General features: G+C 37.0%; 2 protein-coding genes across 5 annotated transcripts in view; both read left to right on the top strand.

Annotated features, from left to right (window-relative positions):
• The window catches only part of map7d1b (MAP7 domain containing 1b), an 81,252-nt gene that overhangs the window by 14,685 nt on the left and 44,172 nt on the right, over nt 1–22,395 (top strand). For all 4 annotated transcript variants that reach the window (XM_005173747.2, XM_005173748.2, XM_005173746.2 and 1 more), the window contains 1 exon segment: nt 21,937–22,131. In XM_005173747.2, the coding sequence (XP_005173804.1) occupies nt 21,937–22,131 (195 nt within the window).
• On the top strand, nt 116–4,731 carry LOC100149327 (uncharacterized). The gene is made up of 11 exons (XM_001921557.8): nt 116–418; nt 1,317–1,443; nt 1,546–1,786; nt 1,893–2,166; nt 2,271–2,448; nt 2,571–2,647; nt 2,749–2,929; nt 3,038–3,286; nt 3,411–3,582; nt 3,666–3,814; nt 3,952–4,731. Exons 1-11 carry the CDS (start codon nt 140–142, stop codon nt 4,119–4,121), a joined length of 2,097 nt encoding a protein of 698 aa, XP_001921592.2. The 5' UTR covers nt 116–139; the 3' UTR covers nt 4,122–4,731.

Here is a 22,395-nt window from a genome sequence, read left to right as displayed (position 1 = left end):
AATTGGAGCTGTTTTCAAATCGATCGCACCATTACGTAGGTGTGCGATTCCCCCCGCCCACCGAATTGATTGACAGCTGCGCGTATTAACATATCCTGCGTTTGCCGTTTCCGCCATTATCAGCGTGAACGTCGAAGCGATGCCACCGAGAGAACACCCTTGTGCTATTTTAGGATGTAAGGCTCAGCACAAGAGCCTTCACCGTCTTCCTGCAAATGAGCAACAGAGGCTTAAGTGGCTGAGTTTTATCTTTGAAGACAAGGTGCCTGAAAATGTACCAAAACTGTTGTATGTTTGCGCTAACCACTTTAGCGTAGACTGCCTCGAGAACGCGGGACAATACAACTCCGGATTCGCGAGTAAATTGTTTTTGAAAACTGGATCAGTTCCTACAATACGTGATCCTGTCTCACTTCAAGTAAGTATTACATTTTATGTACTTCTAGCCTTAGTATTCTAATTATGTTAAGCCGATGAATAGCATCTGCGGCTAAAGTAGCTTCGGATGTTTGTTTGCACGTGTTTACCTCTTATTGTGCTTTTCAAAAACAGTCTAAATACTCGAAGCTGCATATGGTAGTGTGTACATGAAGGGGGTTTAGCCATTAGGAACAGAAACCGTAGAAAAATAGCAACATTGTAAAAAGCAGTACCACTGGCTACAGCTAAAGTTTGTTGTTGTTAAATGTTTGTTGAACTGTAATCGTAAGCCGAAATGAATAACATCTAAAAGTTAAAAGCCGCTAAAGTTGCTTCGGATGTTTGTTTGCACGTGTTCACTGCTATTATGCTTTTCTAAAACAATCTAAATAATCGAAGCTATAAGTGGTAGTGTGTACAAGAAGGGCTTTTAGCCATTAGAAACAGAAACCATAGAAAAATATAAACATTGTAATAAAGCAGTAACCAGTACTGGCTACAGCTAAAGTTTGTTGTTTATGTGGGATGTTTGTTGTAATGTGTATACTGTAATGTTAAGCAGAAATAAATAGCATCTGCGGCTAAAGCTACTTCGGATGTTTGCGCGTTTACAGCTATTGTGCTTTTCTAAAACAGTCTAAATACTCGAATCTTTAAGTGGTAATGTGTACATAAAGGGGTTTTAGCCATCAGAAACAGAAACCGTAGAAAAAATTAAACATTGTAATAAAGCATTACCACTGACTAAGTTACAGCTAAAGTTTGTTTTGTATGTGGGATGTTTATTGTAATTTTTTTCCACTGTACTTGCACGTGGTCTGCAGTTGTTTACAATAAGATCGGTATGTTTTAATCAAATAAAGGTCATTTTAAAACATGTATGTTTTCTTACAAAGGCCACGACGTCGACAAAGAGCAACAAGGTGGATGTAGCTTGCCAGACAGAACCTTTTCACACATCTTTACACAGTGTTGGCACCCAGTTGTCTTTTAGGACGCTTCAGGCTAAACGCAGGAGTACAAGTAAGTTAAAATTTCTCAGTTTATTTTAAGTTGCTGCATTAGAAACGTGTTTTATTATCTTTATAAACGTGCAATGAGATTAATCATAAAATTACACTATAGGTGTCCAGACAACAATATCCAGTTTTGAACTGACTGTGCCATCAGCGTCCTCTACTGCGTTTATGACTTCGACACCCCTCAAACCTTCACTAAAAAGACCTCGTCTGGAGCTGGAGGAGGAGGAGGAAGAAGAAGAAGCCGAAGAGACTTTGACAGAGTCAAAAATTATAGCCCAAGACTCGGATGTGACATTTGACCCTGCAGAGGAATGCACATCTGCAACTGAACCAACAGACTTGTCGTGAGTTTATGCATTATGTAAATTATTTGACAGATTGTGTATTGTCATCATAACATTCATCATAATTTTTTTTTTATTATGTTAATGTGTATATTTATTTTTACAGAATCCAAGAATGCCCAGTTCATAACATTGCCAAGTTCATTGTCTATGAAACATGCCTCATGGAGCTCTTCAGTGACTGCCCAGTGTGTCAGAGGAGATGTGATGTAAAGTCACAAAGGCTTGGGACATTTCTGAGCGTACAGCAAGTCTGCCCACACTGCGAGTTTGTAAGAAAATGGAACAGTCAGCCAATTATTGGTAGTACTCCAGCTGGCAACCTGCATCTTTCTGCTGCAGTCTACTTGAGCGGTGCATCATTTTTTGTAGTTGAAAAGGTAATTATCTATCAAAATTTATCACATTTCTTTTAGAAACATAATATAAATTTTGTCACAGGGTGCATGCACATTGTACTAAAAATTCTCCTCTCTGTTGTCAGGTATTTGCTGCAATGAAACTACACATTTTTAAATATAATTCATTTCGCCGTCATGCAAGACTTTGCATTGAACCTGCTATTGTCCACAAGTGGAGAAATTGGCAGAGTGAAATGCTAGAACAGCTCAGTCGAAGAGAGAATGTGATTGTTGGAGGAGATATGAGGGCTGACTCCCCAGGTATTTAGTCAAAAGATTTAATTTCTAATTCAATACAGTCTAATAAAAAAAATAAATATGAAATACATTACAATTATTCCAAAAATGTGTTTAGAATAATTATGTACGGTTTGTTCTTGAAGGTCACTCGGCCAAGTATGGGAGTTATACAATGATGGACCTTGCAACTAACACAGTGGTCGACCTACAGTTAGTCCAGGTAATACAGAAAAGTATTATGTGAACTAGCATAATATTTTGGATTGAAAATGTGTGATTTATATATATATATATATTTTAACCTTATTTAAAATTTTATAGAGTAATGAGGTGGGTGGCAGTTACCATATGGAAAAAGAAGGCCTAAAGAGAAGCCTTGACCTGTTGGATGCCCGCGGTGTTCGTCTGGAATGCATCATCACAGACCGACATCCTCAAATACAGAAATACCTCAGGGATCGAAATGTCACTCAGTTTTACGATGTGTGGCATATCGAGAAAGGTATGTAATTTAGCAGTTATTAATTTACTTAAGATTAAATTGCTATTTACAGTTCTTACATGTTTATTATTATTTTTGTGTTGATGTCTTTTTTTCATTAAATTCCAGGAATTTCCAAAAAACTGGACAAGATATGCCAGATAAAGGGTTGTGAGAAGTTGCGTAAATGGTTACGTAGCATCAAAAACCACATCTACTGGACTGCTGCATCATCCACAACAGGTCCTGAAAGAGTGGCAAAGTGGACCTCTATCTTAAACCATGTACAAGACAAACATGTACATGAAGACCCCAATTTTCCGGCTTGTCTGCATCCGCAACGGATAAGCAGAGACAAGAACAAATGGCTGTCGGCTGGTAAGTTGTATACAGACATATAAAATATTCTTTGCGATTAAAACTAATTCAAAATAGAGCTTGTTTCATTGTTCAGATTTGTTTTTGATTTCGACTCTAATACCTTAAATTTTTGCTTGTTTAGCAACGATGCCATTCTATAAGCTGGAGAAAGTTCTCGCTAACAAGAGAATATTGAAGGATGTGGCCAAGCTAAGTCCTCACCACCAGACGTCAACTGTTGAAGCTTTCCACAGCGTCATACTGCGGTTTGCACCCAAAAATGTGGTATTCCCTTTTCTGGGGATGCTATGCAGGTAAAGCCAATGATCAGAAATTAATATTTACAATACTATACAGTCTTGTCATGGTACGTCATTTACATTTTTCTTTTTGTTAGGTTGTACTTGGCTGCACTGCATTACAATGAAAATGCCGGGCGTCCCCAGGCCACATCAGCAACTGGTAAACCTATTTACAAGCTTGCCTTTCCAAAGGCAAAGAAAGGAGAGTATAGGGTCCGAGAAGTGAAGACACAGCAAACTTTCGGTATGTATATAAATGTTTATAGTATTATTAATAATTCAATAAATAAAAAAAATAATTGCACTTTACATTCACAATGAAAACTCACTACTCAAAATACAAAATTAAGTTACTAAAGAGATAACTGTTATATTGCACAGGTTATGTAGAAGAGCTGCTGGACCTCATCTTCAACCAAGTGTTTGTGGACCCATCACCCTATGTTGATGAAGTGTTGGGAATTCACATACCACCTGCTCTATCATCAGCCTACGATCGACCTGAGATGGAGGAGGCTATCTCCAGCAGGGTGACCCGCTTCAATCAATAGCGATCCTAAAACCCACATAGCTGCCCTGCTCTTCAGGAAACTGTCTTCGAATCTTCAGCACCACACAGGCAGGAATCACTACACGGACTCTCCGCCCGAGGAAACCCCAACACCAGCTCACAAAGCTCCGATAAGCCAAAAAGCGGCACTGTCTAACAGAGACATAATAATGAAACATTGTTTTAGAAATTGCACTACAATTTGAACTTGGGAGTTATCACATATACATTTTTATTTTTTATAAAATAACTAGCTTTAACAAAATTTCAGAAGTCATATTTTGTTTATTCAACTGCCAATGTATATTTGATATGTTTGTATGTGTTTGTAGATATACTGTACTTTCTAATGTTCATGGACAATTGTATTTCATTCAACAAAGGGACAACTTGGAGTTTATATTTTATATTTGCACAAGGATACATTTTATATTTGCCATCACATTTTAATTTATACTTCAATATAAAGTTTTTATATGACTCAGGAATTGAAGCATCTTTTCTGAAGGGTTGATGTTTCTATGCCATACTGATTTTTATATATTTTAAGAGTTTATATATTAATGTTTAGTGAATTTAAAATTATTTTTCAATAAAAAGTACATGCATTACTCAGCCTTTTATGAAGTCATTCAAATTGTCATCTCAGAAATAGCAGCAATAAAAAACGGTACGTATTTCATTTTTATTGACATTGAGGTAAAGTTGGTTTTATATTCAGATATTCGGACATTATCCTTAATAGTATCATTTCAGTAAAGTATTCTTTGCAAATTCAAAATAGGGAAATCGTATTAGCAGCAAATGACAAAGTACAACATTGTTTACAGTCAAGTAAATAGTTTTAATGTTGTTTACAAGTCATACTTGCATGCTAAATACGATCGAATGTTTAAACTATCATGATAAACAATACAGGGACTTCTGAATGTGCGGATATAAAACCAACTTTATCGCTATTTTATTGACTACACGGCGTTAATGTGCTTAAAAAGAAAGCGAGCATGCAGATCATGAACAAGGTAACCTGCTATTATTTCTATTTATTTAAACTCACTTTTGCACTCCACGAAGTCGCAGGGGACCATAGTCTGCTTTGTATATATTCGATGCATTTTGCAAGGAATAAATATTGAAGCGAACGGGATCCATTCCTGGATGCTCCGTCATGCACGAGGGTTGCATTTCCAGTTGATCCATTCGTCTTCTAACCTTATTACACGACACAGTTATGCTGTTTATTATCTCATTCGATGTCTTTAGAGCAGCAACGTTAACATAAACTGGAAATTTACCTGCGGTATCTCCCTGCAGCATACATTTTCAGCCTCAGTTGGCATTTTTTCACAATTGCCACACAAGCACCTGCCAATATTTGTCAACGTCAATATTCATGAATTACGAATAAATCATACCAATGCAAAATTTATCTCTGTGGATATCTTTATGTCTTGTCTGTGTTTGACGTAACGCATGACGTTCGCGAACTTTATCAAACAAATTACGGATGGCGCATGCATAGTTACATAGCGGCTGTAAAAGTATTCAAAAACATAAAATATTTTGTATGTACCACTCTGACACATTCTGGCACATTCGGATTATAGATTCCTCAACAGTCGACTCTGCTTGATCTGTGTCCGAGTCTGGGTCATATATGTAGGGTTGAATTGTGTTCCTCTCACTCATGATGACTCCTACTGTCTGCCTCTGTGACGCGGTGCACAAAGCAGACGCGCTCTTGGCTCCGCCCCCTTGTTACGTTGGGCGGGCAGTCGAAACTCATTATCATGTTAAACAACACACCCCAAAACAGCAACCCGTGTACACGCCTCTAAATTTACACTTTTTAACACAGCATAATAACCATATCTGAATTGCGTTTTGATCTGAACCTATATTGGCACACTCAGAAGAACCATAATATTAGTATTAAATCTCAAAAAAGGGCTAAAATATGTGCCCTTTAAGAAAGTCAAAACATTCATTGGTTTTCCCTTTCCTGTTGGTGGCTGTGCTGTTGAAAGCAGCTGCCATAACATGAGGAGGGATAGATGTGGGTCAGTGCGCATGTAAACAGAGTCCCTGTGCTGACATCCTTCATGAACACAGACACAAATACACACTGGATGAGTGTGCATGTATACATTTGGATGTTCTTTCCACTAAAACCACACCGAGGGCAGCTTTAATGTAGAAAGATAAAATTCCCTTAATGCGGCTTATCTCGTTTTTTACTGATCTGAGGTCAGAGGCTGTTAGACGTTTGCTCAAAAAACAAAAATGCTTAAATATGTGAAACAATCCTGCATATTGTGATTTAAATCATATAAAATAAAGGGTTTGAGATTCACTGTTCACTGAATGAGTTGACCCAGCTGACCATTTATTTCATATTTTGTCACAACATCCATTTTTTTCATGGCTATGCAGACTTTTGTAATATGAATGTTTTTTTAATTGTATTTTAATATACAATTCACACTAATTACAAACCATTAACTAATAATTTTAGCTCAATAAACTACTAATTAGCTGCTTATGAATAGTTAGTAAGGTTGTAGTTGGGTAGGATTAGGAATGTAAAATAAGATCCTACTTTATAAGTGCTAATAGACAGTTAATATCATATTAATAGAATAATAGGCAGGTAATTGTTTAAATAATGTACATATAATGCTTGTAATGTTAGTAATATTCAGATTCAGTTTCCTTTATTTTTGTCATTCAAAACATCACAATAAAATTGTAATGCAGATCGAAATTATGTTGCAATGTATTATTATTAATATATGTGCCATGCTGTCAAATATTAGTCTGGAGCACTGATTAGTTACATGAATCATTTTTGTTATTATTTTAATAGCAAAAAGATTAATGCTTTTTGTACGAAATTTTAGAAGGTTTAATCATTGTTGCGCTATAGTGGTTTAAAAACATTAAACATCAAATAACTAACATTTTGTTAACCTAATAGAAAACCTTTCATGTTTCCAGATTTTTATCCAAAGTTCTGGCAATGATTCTGTTAACTGAGATAGTGTTTTTGATGCTGATTATTTATGCACTAAAACAAAAATCAGTGTAAACTAGTCATGTTTAATACTGTAAATTTAATAAAATTTTAAAGTAGAACATTTCAAATGTATTTTATTGTGAAAATGTACTTCAGTAAGGGTGTCTATAAAAGGACTTAAAAAGTCTTAAGGTGCGTCCCAAATCGCATACTTATGTATTATTCTATGCCATTTTGTAGTATAAATAGTGTAAGTAGTGCGTTTACACTGAAAACTCTAATGAAGTGTGTAATGTTGGACACTTCACGCACTCAACGATCACAGTTTTGCTTACGTAGCGGAAGGGGCGGAGCTATCGGGAGCACATGTTGGATAACTTTATTTATTTTGGATGGTGAAAGCTAAATTCTCCTATGAGAGTGATTATAGCGCCTCCCGATAATGAGTGTGGTAATACTCACGGCAAAACCTTTGACAAAAGTTTGGTTGACCAATATATTTTAATTATCTAAAAATATATATAAATTTTTTAAAATAGGGTTTGCCTGTTTTGGCACAATAATGAAATATGTGGCTAAGAAATAACTATATCATATTTTTTTTAATTGGACAAATAAAACTAACCATCTGCGTCGGTGAGGCTCAAAATTTCTGTTTTTATAAATGCTTTCTATTTCCGTGACGTCGCAGCAGAACAACAGCATAAACTACTACGACAATGATCACCTCAGGTACCGATTATGGGCTTTATTCAGTGTTAAACACTACCAATGTGAATTTGAACACCACATGTCATTTATTGCCATACCACTGAAAGCAGCAGCAGATAGTTCACCTCAGATCTTGAAAATAAAATAACTAGCAGACGGTTTGAAAATGAACGTCGCTTTGAATTTCTGTCACAAACCAAGAACATCAGTCACTCAGTAGCCTATTAATGATGTTAAAGAGGTTTAATATGTATTAATTAAATTTGAAAGCCTTTTTATTGGTAGTGCATTGGCTGGTATTAGCTTAAATGTTAGTGCAGACAGTCAAACTGCTTGTCGTTGGAATTTTGTTGCATGTTGTTAGCACACGGTGTTAGCATTTGGCTATGTATACATCTTAAATTTAGTTCATAATGGTCTTGAAAAGTCTTACATTTGTCTAAACCCTGTTCAATAAACTTTACCACTTCAAATTTGTTTTTGTTTTTTAACGATCTAATGGCTAATACGCTTGATTCAATTGTAGGCTAGCTAGCAAACGCTCGCAGTCAGTGTCATGGCTTAAAATACTTGCTGTTGTTGTGTTTGTTGTGTCTGTAATCACGGGCAACCGCTCAGACCATGTGTTTCTTGTTATTGAATCATTTTTTTTTTTGTGCCGTAAGCTGAAGAACAGATTTTAGTCATGAACTCAGGCAGTCTCACAGCCATATATCAAGATAGAGCTGTTTCTAAATTTCCATTTGTGCCAATGTCTGACTAAACCGAGGGGTAGAAATGCGGAGGATTGTTCAAATATTAATGCTGTTTGGATGGTTCACGCACTCCTCTGGCGTATACTCTGCATGTGTGTGCAGATGTGTGTGTGTGCAGATATGGTTAACCCAGTTTGTCCAGCATGTTGATCTGCGAGACACATTTCTGCCACTCCGCTGGATACTTCAGAAGAAGCCCAAGAGGAAAATGCAGTTCAGTTTCTGTTCTGCTTTTGTGTTTCTCGGCCTGTGAATGTTGTAACCTGAAGGTATTGAAAGTGCGTTTAGTCTTGTGATATAAGAAAGCCTGTTAAACAATACAGATGTTCACTATTAGACATGTAGAAACAGGTGCTATGGTTTAGGTAGCAAGCAGACAGATTTACTGCAGACATTTTTATTTTACAGTAGACGATTTGAGAGTTTCCAGATTTGTCTGAATCACCAAATGTATTCAGTTACAGCTGTTTATTCCTGTTTTGTTTCAGTGTATCTGGATCATTCTCAGGAAACATGTTATTTGTACAACATATGCTCATTAAAACGTAGCCCTATATACATTTCTGGAGATTGCAAATTATGTAGCCAAAGCTACATATGGCCGCATTTCATCTTTAAAACAAACGCAACTGATCGTTATGACGCTGTTCCTTTTCGCGCTTACCAGCTGACTGCTTACCTCCATATGGACATCTTTCCTGCTGTTACCAGTTTGTCCAGTTAGCTCGCCATGTACGTTGCCGGACTTAAGACGCATTGAGGAGTTGACTGCGATGATGGGGTTCGAGTCTGGTTCTAGAAAGTGGGTAAGACAAAAACAGAAGCCATAAAATAAAAATGTAAATAACAGTGTGAGTTTCCCAGAGATGGAAGGGCATCCGCTGCGTAAAAACTTGCTGAATAAGTTGGCGGGTCATTCCGCTGTGGCGACCCCGGATTAATAAAGGGACTGAAAAAAAAGCGTGAGCATGAAGTAAATATCAGGCGAGGGCTTTTCTTTTTCTGGATTGCTTTCTGTCGGTTGAGTTTAAAGAAGTGTGTGGGCGGGTCAGTCGATGCTTTTGAAAACACTATTGGTTGGGTTTAAGGAAGGAGGGTGGGTCATTCGATCGGTCAGTCAGTCAGTCGACAGCGGCCTTGAACAGCAGGCATGATTGGCACTCACGACAGAAATTTAAAATCTCAAAAAGCGTACACAGCGGCCTCTGGTGGATTTACGCAGGAACAGCAGGCACGAATGGTACTCGTGAGAGAAATTTGAAATCTCAAAAAGTGCACACAGCGAATTCATGTGGATTCGCGAAAACAAAAACTGCAGATAAACGTAGCTCCTAGGACGTATTTGGCACTCTCTAAAAATGTATAGGGGTACGTTTTTAGAATGAACCTGGGTTGCAAATTTTCCACACTACTTAGTGTTCGATTTTATTTATCAAGCATCATAAGTATATTCTCTTTATGTATGTGTGTTTGTTCCTTCACTGCCTTTAATGATAAACAATTGTTAATAACCTATACTATTATTCAAATCGAAAGTGTTTTATAAGGTGAAAGCGAGCTCTATTTATTTATAAATTTTTTATTTATTGTAACATGTAATTTATTCCTGTTAGTCATCGCTAAATCATTTTAATATGCTGATCTGCTGCTCACAAAAGATTTCGTATTATCTTTGGTTTCAGCTTCAGTTTTTTTTTTTGTAAGATTTTGATACATTTGTTTTCATGATTGTTTTATGAACCAAAGGCTCACACAAACAGCATTCATTTGAAACCTTTGTAACATTATAAATGTCTTTATTATCACATTTAATCAATTCTGTTAACTGAGAAAATGTTTTGGTGCTGATTATTTACAGACTAAAACAAAAATCAACTATTTTTCACAATTACTAAAAAATATATTTAGTACTGTACATTAAAAACTGTTTAATTGAGAACATTTTAAATGTATTTTATTGCAATAATGTACTTTATGTGCCCTAAGCACTCGTTTAGAAACAGAAAGCTCAACAGAACAGCATTCATTATAAAGGAAAATATAAAGTTATAAATGACTTTATTGTCACATTTAATCAATTTAATGTGTTCTTGTTTTTATAAAAGTGTCATTTTTTTTCCAAATTGGGCTTCCAAATGACCCAAAACTTTTGAACTGCAGTTTGTAGCATTTATATCTCAAAATATGTGTGTGTACTAGACTTATTGGCCATAAATAACCATAGATATTAAATCAATATTACACCACATTCTTCACAGTCAATATTTTTGTTCTTTGTCCCCAAACATCAGCACTAAAAATATTGATATTTTCTCTCCACTGTTAAATTAAAAAAAAAAGTAAGAGAAATATACCTTTGTTTAAAACATGCTGTAAAAACATTATATAATTGCATCTAGATAGAGTTTTAAACGATATTGTGCATAAAAATCATCTGATGCTCAGATAAGCATCAAAAAATTGTTTAATTTAATTTGGATCAAATGGGAAATCTCTTAAATAATGTCACGTCAGCATTTTGTTATTACTAATTATATCATAAATATGATATAAAACCTACGAAAGAGCAAACTAAATTTTATATTATTTAATATCAGTTTTTTTGTTTGACAAATAGAGCATCACTTCCTGAAGAATGACCCATATTATTAGCCTGAGATTAAGTTAAAGCCACTTTAAATTCAATTATTATCAAGTATCTGTGGCATTTTTAAGTATAAATGGTAGATTTCTCAGTGTCTCTCAGTGTCCTTGTTTATCCACACTGCTGCTCTCAGCAGGTCGTGTGTGTGTGTATGGCCAGAACGCAGGCGCTGGTGCCATGTTGTCCTCTGTTGCCATCCACACAGACAGTAGAAACACATGCCGCTCATGCCTGGGGTCCGGCTGACCCAGATCCACCGAGCCCTTGCTCTCTTGGCTCCGCCATAGACGTGCCACTGACCCACTTCACACCATTGTGTCTGCTAATCCCTTCACAGAGCACATATGCTAATGCTAAATCCACAAACTCAGTGTTTACAGCTGGAGATTCAAAGTCACATCAGGGTTTTCAAAGACCACAACAGAAGAACTAGGATTTTGTCTGTTTTAGATAGGATTGAGATTAAATGGCCATGACTTGAGTTTCAGAAGTCAAACTGTACTCAGATTAGCTTGATTTGATTAGCTTGATCTGCAGTTTTTACTCTTTTTTTACTTCTCCACTGCATTTTGTGTCCACTATGTCATGTCATATAGCTGTTATAGTTTTTTTAATTACTATTTTAAAGGGATAGTTCACTTAAAAGTGTCAATTCTGTCATTTATTCTTGTCTGGTAGTAATTTTACCCATATTATGGCAATTGATAGGTCTCAGCACCCAACATTCTTCTAAACATCTTCTTAACTGAAGGAAGCAACTCATAAAGGTTTAAAACCACATGAGGGAGAGTAAATGATGAGGTCATTTTCATTTAGGGGTGAACTATCCCTTTAAGTTTATTTACTCCTATAAACCTATTATATTTTCTGGTAAAACACATTCTAATCCACCTTAGCAACTGTATAGCTACACCCTGGCAACCATCCTCATATATAAAATTTACATTTTCTCTTATTGCATTTCTTTTCTTTTATTCGTTATTATTGTTTTTTAAAGAGTTTTAGCTCCTTTTATGGCTGATGAGGGATTGTGAGGTCTATTTTTGCTGCGAGTTGAAGGTGAAACTGTATCTGGCTGTGGTGGACCTGGCAGATCTGTGTGTGTGTGTGTGTGAGTGTGTGTGGCGCAGAGCCCGTCACGTGAGCGTTTATTCTCAAACACAGGTGTCTGCAAGTTTAGCTCATGCGGTCAGATCTGCTGAAGCTGCGATGCCCCCTGCTGTGGCTATAGGACAGCCTGCAGAAATCTCATTATCGGGATGAAGATTCCTCCTTATGGGCTCGCAATGAAATCAAAACGCACTCTTCCTATTTATATTAGTATAGTAATGCTTGTTATATATTTTGCAAAAATTGATTTGCCCTCATAATATTTCATTAAATATCATAACCTTTTGTTCCCCTCTAAATTACTTTTCTTCACATCTGGCATGCATTTAGGGCGGGGCTGGGATTTTTGGGGAGCTGGACTATCAGTCATTTAGGGCAAAACTATTAGTCATTTAAGCCCGGGCTATCAGCCATTTAGGGTGGGACAGTCAGTCATTTAGTGTGGGACTACCAGTCCTTTAGGGCAGGACTATCAGGCTTTAAGGGTGGAGCTATCATTCCTTTAGGACAGGACTTTCAGTCATTTAGGGTGGAGCTATCATTCCTTTAGGGCAGGACTATCAGTCATTTAGGGTAGGACTATCAGTCATTTAGGCCGGGACTATCAGTCATTTAGGGCGGGACTATCAGTCATTTAGGGCGGGACTATCAGTCATTTAGGGCGAGACTATCAGTCGTTTAGGCCGGGACTATCAGTCATTTAGGGCGGGACTATCAGTCATTTAGGGCGGGACTATCAGTCATTTAGGGCAGGACTATCAATCATTTAGGGCGGGACTATCAGTCATTTAGGGCGGGACTATCAGTCATTTAGGGTGGGACTATCAGTCATTTAGGGCGGGACTATCAGTCATTTAGGGCAGGACTATCAATCATTTAGGGTGGGACTATCAGTCATTTAGGGCGGGACTATCAGTCATTTAGGGTGGGACTATCAATCATTTAGGGCGGGACTATCAATCATTTAGGGCGGGACTATCAATCATTTAGGGCGGGACTATCAGTCATTTAGGGCGGGACTATCAGTCATTTAGGGTGGGACTATCAGTCATTTAGGGCGGGACTATCAGTCATTTAGGGCGGGACTATCAGTCATTTAGGGCGGGACTATCAGTCATTTAGGGTGGGACTATCAGTCATTTAGGGCAGGACTATCAGTCATTTAGGGCGGGACTATCAGTCATTTAGGGCGGGACTATCAATCATTTAGGGTGGGACTATCAGTCATTTAGGGCGGGACTATCAATCATTTAGGGCGGGACTATCAGTCATTTAGGGCAGGACTATCAGTCATTTAGGGTGGGACTATCAGTCATTTAGGGCGGGACTATCAGTCATTTAGGGTGGGACTATCAGTCATTTAGGGCAGGACTATCAGTCATTTAGGGCGGGACTATCAATCATTTAGGGTGGGACTATCAGTCATTTAGGGTGGGACTATCAGTCATTAAGGGTGGGACTATCAGTCATTTAGGGTGGGACTATCAGTCATTTAGGGCAGGACTATCAGTCATTTAGGGCGGGACTATCAATCATTTAGGGTGGGACTATCAGTCATTTAGGGTGGGACTATCAGTCATTTAGGGTGGGACTATCAGTCATTTAGGGCAGGACTATCAGTCATTTAGGGCGGGACTATCAATCATTTAGGGTGGGACTATCAATCATTTAGGGTGGGACTATCAGTCATTTAGGGTGGGACTATCAGTCATTAAGGGTGGGACTATTAATCATTTAGGGCAGGCTAACAGGGCATGTCTTGTCCCTGCTCTGCCTTCATCCATTAGTCAATCTTTTTTTCGTTTTGTTAGCAACTCCCATCTTCCTACAATCCAATCATTTCCTAAAGATAAAATCATGCATCGTTATATATTTTTCTAATTTCAGAACCATTTAAAGTGGATGAATATCACAATAAAGGAAAAAATGACAATCTTACCTTCGCTTTCATGGTGACTTTAAACACTGAATGCATTACAACACTAAGATTGAGATGGTTTCCTCTTTTTGTCTTGAATGCCAGACCTCTTGTCTCTGTAGTGAGGTTTTCCCTTTGCTGCGTCCCAGATGATCTGCCCAGACACGTCCTAAGCTCTTTTTATGCTCTAGTCTCGGGTTTTACTGCTGTTTTTATCTCTTTATCCCTCTGCCCAAACATTGTCTCATCCCTGGATCACATGCAACGCTTTTTTTTTTTTTGTTCTCTTTCAAATTTGGAATCTAAACTTCAGTATTTTCCCCTGGAGCATCTTTTTAGTATTTGTGGCTGTTGTCTTGCTGACATGTAGCCTAATTAAAGACAGCATGAACAATTATAATTAGTGTAATTAATCATACCACAACACTGGAACTACCATGTCGCGTTGTGCATTCATTAATTTTTAATAATTGTCATCAATTATTCCTCATTATTCATATTGTTACTTACATAAAATCAAACCCAGTTAATATTATTTCTCCTGCATTATTCTGAATAACACAGTAAAGATGTTAAATTCAGTTTCTTCTCAAGTTACTTCAGTTTCTTCCATGGAATGGTGTTGTTTATTTTACTGTAGGATCTGTTTGCTTTTTAATGATGTGCAATATAAAGTCGTTTTAAATCAATAAAAATTAAAACAAAAGCTGCAGTTTTGCTTTGTATGGCTGCATAGTTTGGCCCAAATTTCTGTACTTTATATTTTTAATTTTTATCAAACAACAAGGACAGCAGCATTATTAATATTATTAGTGTTATAAATGGCAAATATATAATAATATTTGAAATTTATAAAATATTTTAAGGGTTTATTGCTAAATTATCAAACAAAAGATTGTGCTCAATGTCATTATTTAAGTATTTTATTGCTAAATAAAAAAAGAATGACAAAGAAAAATAATAATAATATTTGACATTTATAATATATTTTAAGGTTTTATGGCTTAATTACAAAACAGAAAATTTAGCTTACTGTCATTATTTAAACATTTTATTGCAATTTTTTTAAGTGATTGTCAAAGAAAAATATTATAATGAGTAACATAATAATATAATATTATTTATTTATAATTTAAAAACAAAAGCTGCTATTTTGCTTTATGTGGCTCCTTAGTTTGGCAAAAATGTCAACAACAACAGCAACAATATTATTATTATTATTACTGTTGTTGTTGTTGTTGTTGTTGTTGTTGTTATTAAGATATTTATTTTGAACATTAAACTTTTATTTTTGGCTGTAAACTAGAGGGAAATATTTCTTTTGTTTTGTTTATTTCAGTTTTATTTAAACATAAGGCAGACCTTTATTATGTCAGCCAAAAAAAAAACTCAAGTCATAATTTGTCATGTTAATTCTACCCTAAAGAGATAAATATGATATTGAATTACATTTATTTGATGAGTATTGTTTGACAAAAGTGATGATTTACAAAACATAGGGTTTCTGTAGCGGAGACTCCGTCCGTGCTTAAATCCAAAGTTTGCAAAACCAGCTATGACTGCCAAGGATGAAGGCAGGGGCGGAGGCTACCCCCCTGGACAGGGCCAACCTAATGGTGATATGGAGAATGGTGGGTGAACATCCACGTCAGTATCTGCAACCAAATGAATGAAATGAATGAACAGCATATATATTCCTTGTGCCTTGTGGCTATTGGTTGGAACTGATTGTGATGAGTGACGTGTCAGTAGGTCTTCCTAGTAGAACTAGTGCTAGAACTCCATTTCTGTTTAAGTCTTACAGGTATGATTGAAATTAACTTAATCATTTGAAGTTAACCAGATTTGAACTTTTGCCTTTGTGTCCTTTTAGATTTACTGATATGTTAAATCTCCCTCCTACTTTTCTTGTTCTGATAACAAATCAGCGTCTGCTTATTGTATCTCACATCTCACATACTTAACGTCCCAGCCTAATTGCTTCTGTGAACTACTAATTAATTCCATCTCCAAATGAGAGTAATTTAGCATCTGATTATAAGCGTGAGCTTGTCTGTTGAAGAATGCCACACTATCTTCATTTTTCGTGGGACAGATGGCTTGTTGTAGTTAACGCAGACAGTTTGTCCCGTTGGTCTCGGCTGTGAGATATTGGCCTGCTGCTAACTTTTACAGACTCAACATGGGAACTTGACTCAGATTTTTGCTTGACTTTGAAGATTGCAATTGCTAACGCTGCATTTAGTTTTATGGCATGCGTTTAGCTATTTTGTGTCTGGATTATTTACAGTTGTAAAGCTCAGCGATTGTCTCTTGTGCCGCTTTTAAACAGCAGTTGCGCTCGTAGCTTCACGAGTCCTAAGTAGACGACAGCTGCAAAGACAGAAACACATCGATCTTAGAAACAACTGGAGAGACAGAGACGTGTCCTGTAATCAAAACAGGATGTTTAGACCTGCACTGACCTCATGTTTACCCCCTGGAGGTCAGAGGTTGAGATGATAGTCTGTTGTTTAACATTTGACCATGGTGTGACATGGTAGACATGACTGACACAAGGTCTGCAGTCAAATTTGCAAGCCATCGTTTAGCAAATGCTACGTTTTTCACAATGTATTTTTCTATTTTTATTATGGAGTGAATTTGTGGTCACACTTTATTTTAATGTACAGTTGTGACTAAGGGTGTCACGATCCTCCAAACCCTCGATTACATTTTCGATTCTAAAGGCACGATTCGATTTTCGATTATGAATAATTAATTAATTAATGACCAATTCATTATTTGTAGCCTACCGTTTAAACTACCTGACCTGCATGGTCTTTGTTTTACCCATAGCAAATCATACAGTAAATGAATAAAGGCAAGATACACACATAATTACCACCTGTCAATCACTTTTTTTGCGGGACTCGTGAATAGGCAGTGATCTGTGTCGTTATAATGGCGTCGGTAAAAAAGACGCACAACCAACAGGAACCAGCCAACAGTATCTGAGGTGTTCGCTAAAATGACTAAGTACAAGTGAGTGAAAGATTGAAGCAGTCCTCTGACTGCCTGGACCTGCTGTCTCGAGCGCATGGCTGCGTGTGCGTCTGTGTCTGTGTGGTCACGTGATGTGCATTTTCAGAGGTAGAGAGGAAGGAGGGCTGCTAAGGAATTCTACACGCCACTGTGGATGTCAAATCGTTGTCGCGATGCCGGTGTTGTCTATCGGACGAACCATACGTAATACGTACATAACGGAGCTTGCAAAACTGTGTTTTTTTTTTTGTCGACAACACGAACGTTGTCAACATAACTCACTGGAAATCCAAAATGCTTACACACCGGCGACTTCATTGAAAGAGGAGAGGGTTTAAGCTCTGTCGACGAGTCTCCTGCGTCTGCACAGTTTAACAAGCACTTCAACAAGCCTGTTATTTTTCCCAAAAAAAAAAGCCAAGCTGACGTGACATGGGGGCGTGGCAGCATCGACGATTCTATTTTTTGATTCGATAATCGAAATTGAGCATAAATTTCGATCGATTTCGATTAAAAATCAAAATCGTGACACCCCTAGTTGTGACTATTAACAAACTATTAAATATCATCTTTGCCATAACCAAATAAACTCTGAGGACCCAGGTCCGTGACATCATCGACTTGATTCGCTTTAAGATTTAAAGGGCTAACATTGCACCAGACCCCCGTAAGTGGTTTTGTTTGAAAGTGTAGAATCTATATTTTATGCACATATGCATCACATTGGTTTTTATTCGACTGTACAAAAGTTATTTACACTTAAATACACAGTATTTTGGAGACCCGAGCTGGGTATTGAACATTGGTTCATTTTCATATTTTTCATATGACACATGTACAAGTTAGAGCTCAAATGAAAGCTCTTGCCGGTGCTCATATGGTTCTAGCATCCTTTTTACTGAATTATATTCACATATCAAACAGTTGCTGAATGAATCGCTGTGTTTCCATGGCGCAGAAGTAAAAACAATACATTCATGATCAATAAGCAGCCCCAGATAGCACAGACAGCTGTCATCTCTTACCTTATGCTGTGCGCTTCAGGGCTTTTCTCCTCTGTTTTTGAGGTGATGTGCATAAGTAATCCTTTTATATGTCTGACGTGGTCCAAACACAGTAAATTATGTTTGATCAAACAAAAGAATAGTGAAAAATGAAAACAATGATCGCTCCCTGTGGCTTGTACAGCACCTCTCATCAGTTGGAATACAATAACTTTTGCGTAGATTATGGTAGAGACATTTTTCTTTTTTTCTATGATCACAAACATGTGCAGGAACCAACAAAATTAATTACAGCACCCTAGACCACACACAACCTAAAAGATACACTTTCAAATTTGAGTTTAAAAAACAAACAAATACAAGAAGCGCCTCTTTTTTTAGGTGTTTATTATGACACAGACAACATATACAGTTATTTTAAACACTTTCAATAGTGTTTTATGAAAATTCAAAATGTTTTCTTTAAAATTATACCAAATTTTTGCATTTACACCTCTGCATGTGGATTTGGGAAGCTTTTAAATGTAAGTAGGCAAAATCCAGGCGGAAATCCCAAAATAATAGCAGAGGTTAAATAATAAGCCTAATTTCTTCATGCATCTAGCTGGTGCAGATGAAAATGGCATTTTGTCCTCGTTTCTCTCTCTCTGTCTGTTTGAAACGAAGATGAAGCTGTTGATTCGAGACCACCAGGCCTGTAAATACCCTTCAAACAGCCTCTCCGGAGGGTCTTGCGCCACTCCAGCATGTCTCTGCACGTCTCTGCAGCTCTTCCTGCATCTGAAGCGAAGAGAATAAACATATTTAGTCAGCTGTTAAATGAGCGGTCACTACTGATCCTGGTATCTAATTAGATTCATGCCAAGATCATTATAGAAACTCGTCTGAAGGGCAGCAGTCACGGATTTCTTCAAAACAGCATTGGGTTAATCCTCTAAATCCATTATGTTGAGGATGGGGGACGGTTTAAGGCTTGCATTAAAATAATGAAAGCGCTAAGTTAGCTTACACCTTATCATAGATATATACACTAGATATCGCATAGGGACCCTCAGCATGCGTCAATAGCGCCGCCACATTGGTACAGGGCTCCCAGGACAAATGTCATTCAACCGCACTAGTCAGACAGTGTGATTACGTGAAGATGCGGGACTTTAGCGCTGTCTATGGGTGTAGTAACGAGCAAAAAAAGAAATCAAAGCACAAAGGCAGAACATTTCATAGGTAATATTAAGTTTTTTTCTGTTTTTGTATGAACTTTTGTGCTAATCAGGTAACGTTATTGATGATAACAGTCACTTACTGCATTCACCATACGGCAAAGCAGCTCCAACTCGCACTAAACACTCGGCTTATGCTAATTTTGTTGAATTAAATCAGCAAACAATGCAAAAGAAATATGACAACGAGATGCTGCGCCGCCAGAAACTTGTATTATTGTCGGCTAACGTTAGTGAAAGAGTCGTTCGGGGGATTCATTCACAAACGAATCGCTCTCTCCGTCAGTAAGAGAAGTGAAAGCAGGAGAGGAGGTGTGTTTCAGGACACGGATTATATTAAATTTAACAGGGAGGCTGGATAATACATTTCTGTACACACAAACACAAGCTTTTTGTCAGGAATGCCCGTGCGGTCACTGATCCATCAATGTAGAAAAGTGATGTAAAATTATAATTATCTTAATTAGAAAAAAAAATTACATACTAACATCCAGGAAAACTCCCGATCATAGATATATGTGTATATATGTATATCTCTGGCTTTGGATGGCCACAGTCCTCCACTGTACCTTGGTCCCGCATTCATTTCAAAGGAACGCTACCCTGTAGCAAGATGGCGGCGCTATTGACGCATTCCGTCCAATAGACAACAATAGGCCAGGCGACATCTAGTGTATATATCTATGACACCTTATGACATGGCTTGAATTTTGTATGGATGTTCATAACAGCACAGATATTGACTTTAGGGATGCGAGTGATTCCTTAAGGTGTATATTCGGAGAAAGGGGATGCACAAGAGGATAATGATATGCTCTGATGGGGAAATCCTGCGGGAGGGAGATCACATGCTGTTTTTATGGTGTTTTACTTTTCAGTAAAGTGTGATCGGGACTCTAATGGCTTGCTAATGGGGCTGAAGTGCGTGTTAGTGAATAAGCAGAGAGAGAGAGATCATTTCTGCAGGTAAAAATCTGATGATGCATACTGGGAAATGTATTATTACTGTATTAATATTCCTGCAGATTCTGTGTTTATGCCCACAAGTGACAGAAATGCTACTTAATATTAGTAGGCTTATATGTATTTATTATTATAGATTCATATTTTAGATATACAGTCACCGGCCACTTTATTAGGTAGATCTCACTAGTACAGGATTGAACCTCCTTTTTCCTTCAGAACTGCCTTAATCCTTTGTGGCATAGATTCAACAAGGTACTGGAAATATTTCTCAGAGATTTTGCTCCATATTGACATGATAGCATCACGCTGTTTCTGCAGATTTGTCGGCTGCACGTCCATGATGCGAATTTCCCGTTCCACCACATCCCAAAGGTGCTCTATTGGTTTGAGATCTGGTGATTGCGGAGGCCATTTGAGTACAGTGAACTCATTGTCATGTTTAAGAAACCAGTCTGAGATGATTCACGCTTTATGACATGGTGCGTTATCCTGTTGGAAGTAGCCTGCTGCAGCCAGAGGTGCATGTGATTGTTTGATTAGAAATTTGCGTTTACAAGCAGTTGGACAGGTGTACCTAATAAAGTGGCCGGTGAGTGTATATCAGCATTAATTTAAATTATTTAAGGCAAAACATAGATAGATAGATAGATAGATAGATAGATAGATAGATAGATAGATAGATAGATAGATAGATAGATAGATAGATAGATAGATAGATAGATAGATAGATAGATAGATAGATAGATAGATAGATAGATAATTTAATCTTAACCTTTAATCTTTTAATTGTTTCCTATATTTTATACATATTTTTCATTACAATCATATAATATTTTTATTTATACAGGGTGGGCTATTTATAAGGATACACCTCAATCAAACTTATTGGGAATTTCACAAGAAAAACAATGGTGTGCTTGGTTTTAACGTAACTTTATTCTTTCATGAGTTATTTGCAAGCCCACTCACATATACTAATGAGACACAAACAGGACGTTAATACCACAAACCATTTACATTTTATTAAGGTGTATCCATATAAATAGCCCACCCTGTATAATTTTTTAAGCTTATTATTTTTTTTTATTTAACCACATTTATTTATTTACATATTTGTTGGTGTATTTTTATTTTTTGCTTGGATTTCTTTTTACGTTTCAATCTTAAACATGTAAATGAGGGAAGCGGTTCTTATGTCGCTTCATCGTATTTTTGGTTGAGAACCCACGTATAGAAGAGTCAGCTCATCTGACTCAAAGGTTTAAAAATAAATAAACTGTTGGATAACAATAAGAATTGCTGACTGGAAGGGCATCTGCGACATAAAACATGTGCCAGAATAGTTGGCGGTTCATTCCACTCTGGCGACCTCTGATAAATAAGGGACATAGCTGAATGAAAATGAATGAATAAATATCAATTTTTATTTCTCTTTCTCTCTTCTGCAGTCCTCACTTCTCCTCCAGAGACGAGCGGCACGCTTCAGAAAGACACTGAGCTGGACAGTGAGATCCTGAAAGCTGACGACACCACAGTCACAGACTCCTCCCTCATCACAGACCCACCCTCAAAATCAGAGCCAATCAAATCTGACCCAAGACCCAGCACACCTGGATCCAGTCCCAACCAGACGGCAAAAAAAGGTACAATGCACTGCTTATGTCTCTCTCTATACGTATTTTAATGAGCTTTCTGATAAATAAAGGGACTGATAAATAAAGAAAAATTAATAAACGAGTAGTAAACATTTTTAATAATATTTAAAATGTATTTAAATATATATTAAGTATTTAAAAATAATAATTAATCAAACAAAAAATTAAATAAAACTTTTAATAACATTATTTTTAATAATGCAAATATATTAAGCCAAATTGTAATATGTCAATAACACTACTAAAAAAAGA

This window comes from Danio rerio, chromosome 19 (genome assembly GCF_049306965.1).
Source record: "Danio rerio strain Tuebingen ecotype United States chromosome 19, GRCz12tu, whole genome shotgun sequence".
Classification (NCBI taxonomy): domain Eukaryota; kingdom Metazoa; phylum Chordata; class Actinopteri; order Cypriniformes; family Danionidae; genus Danio; species Danio rerio.
The sequence above is the reverse complement of the archived record's forward strand: the minus strand, read 5'-3'. Positions and strand labels throughout refer to the sequence as shown.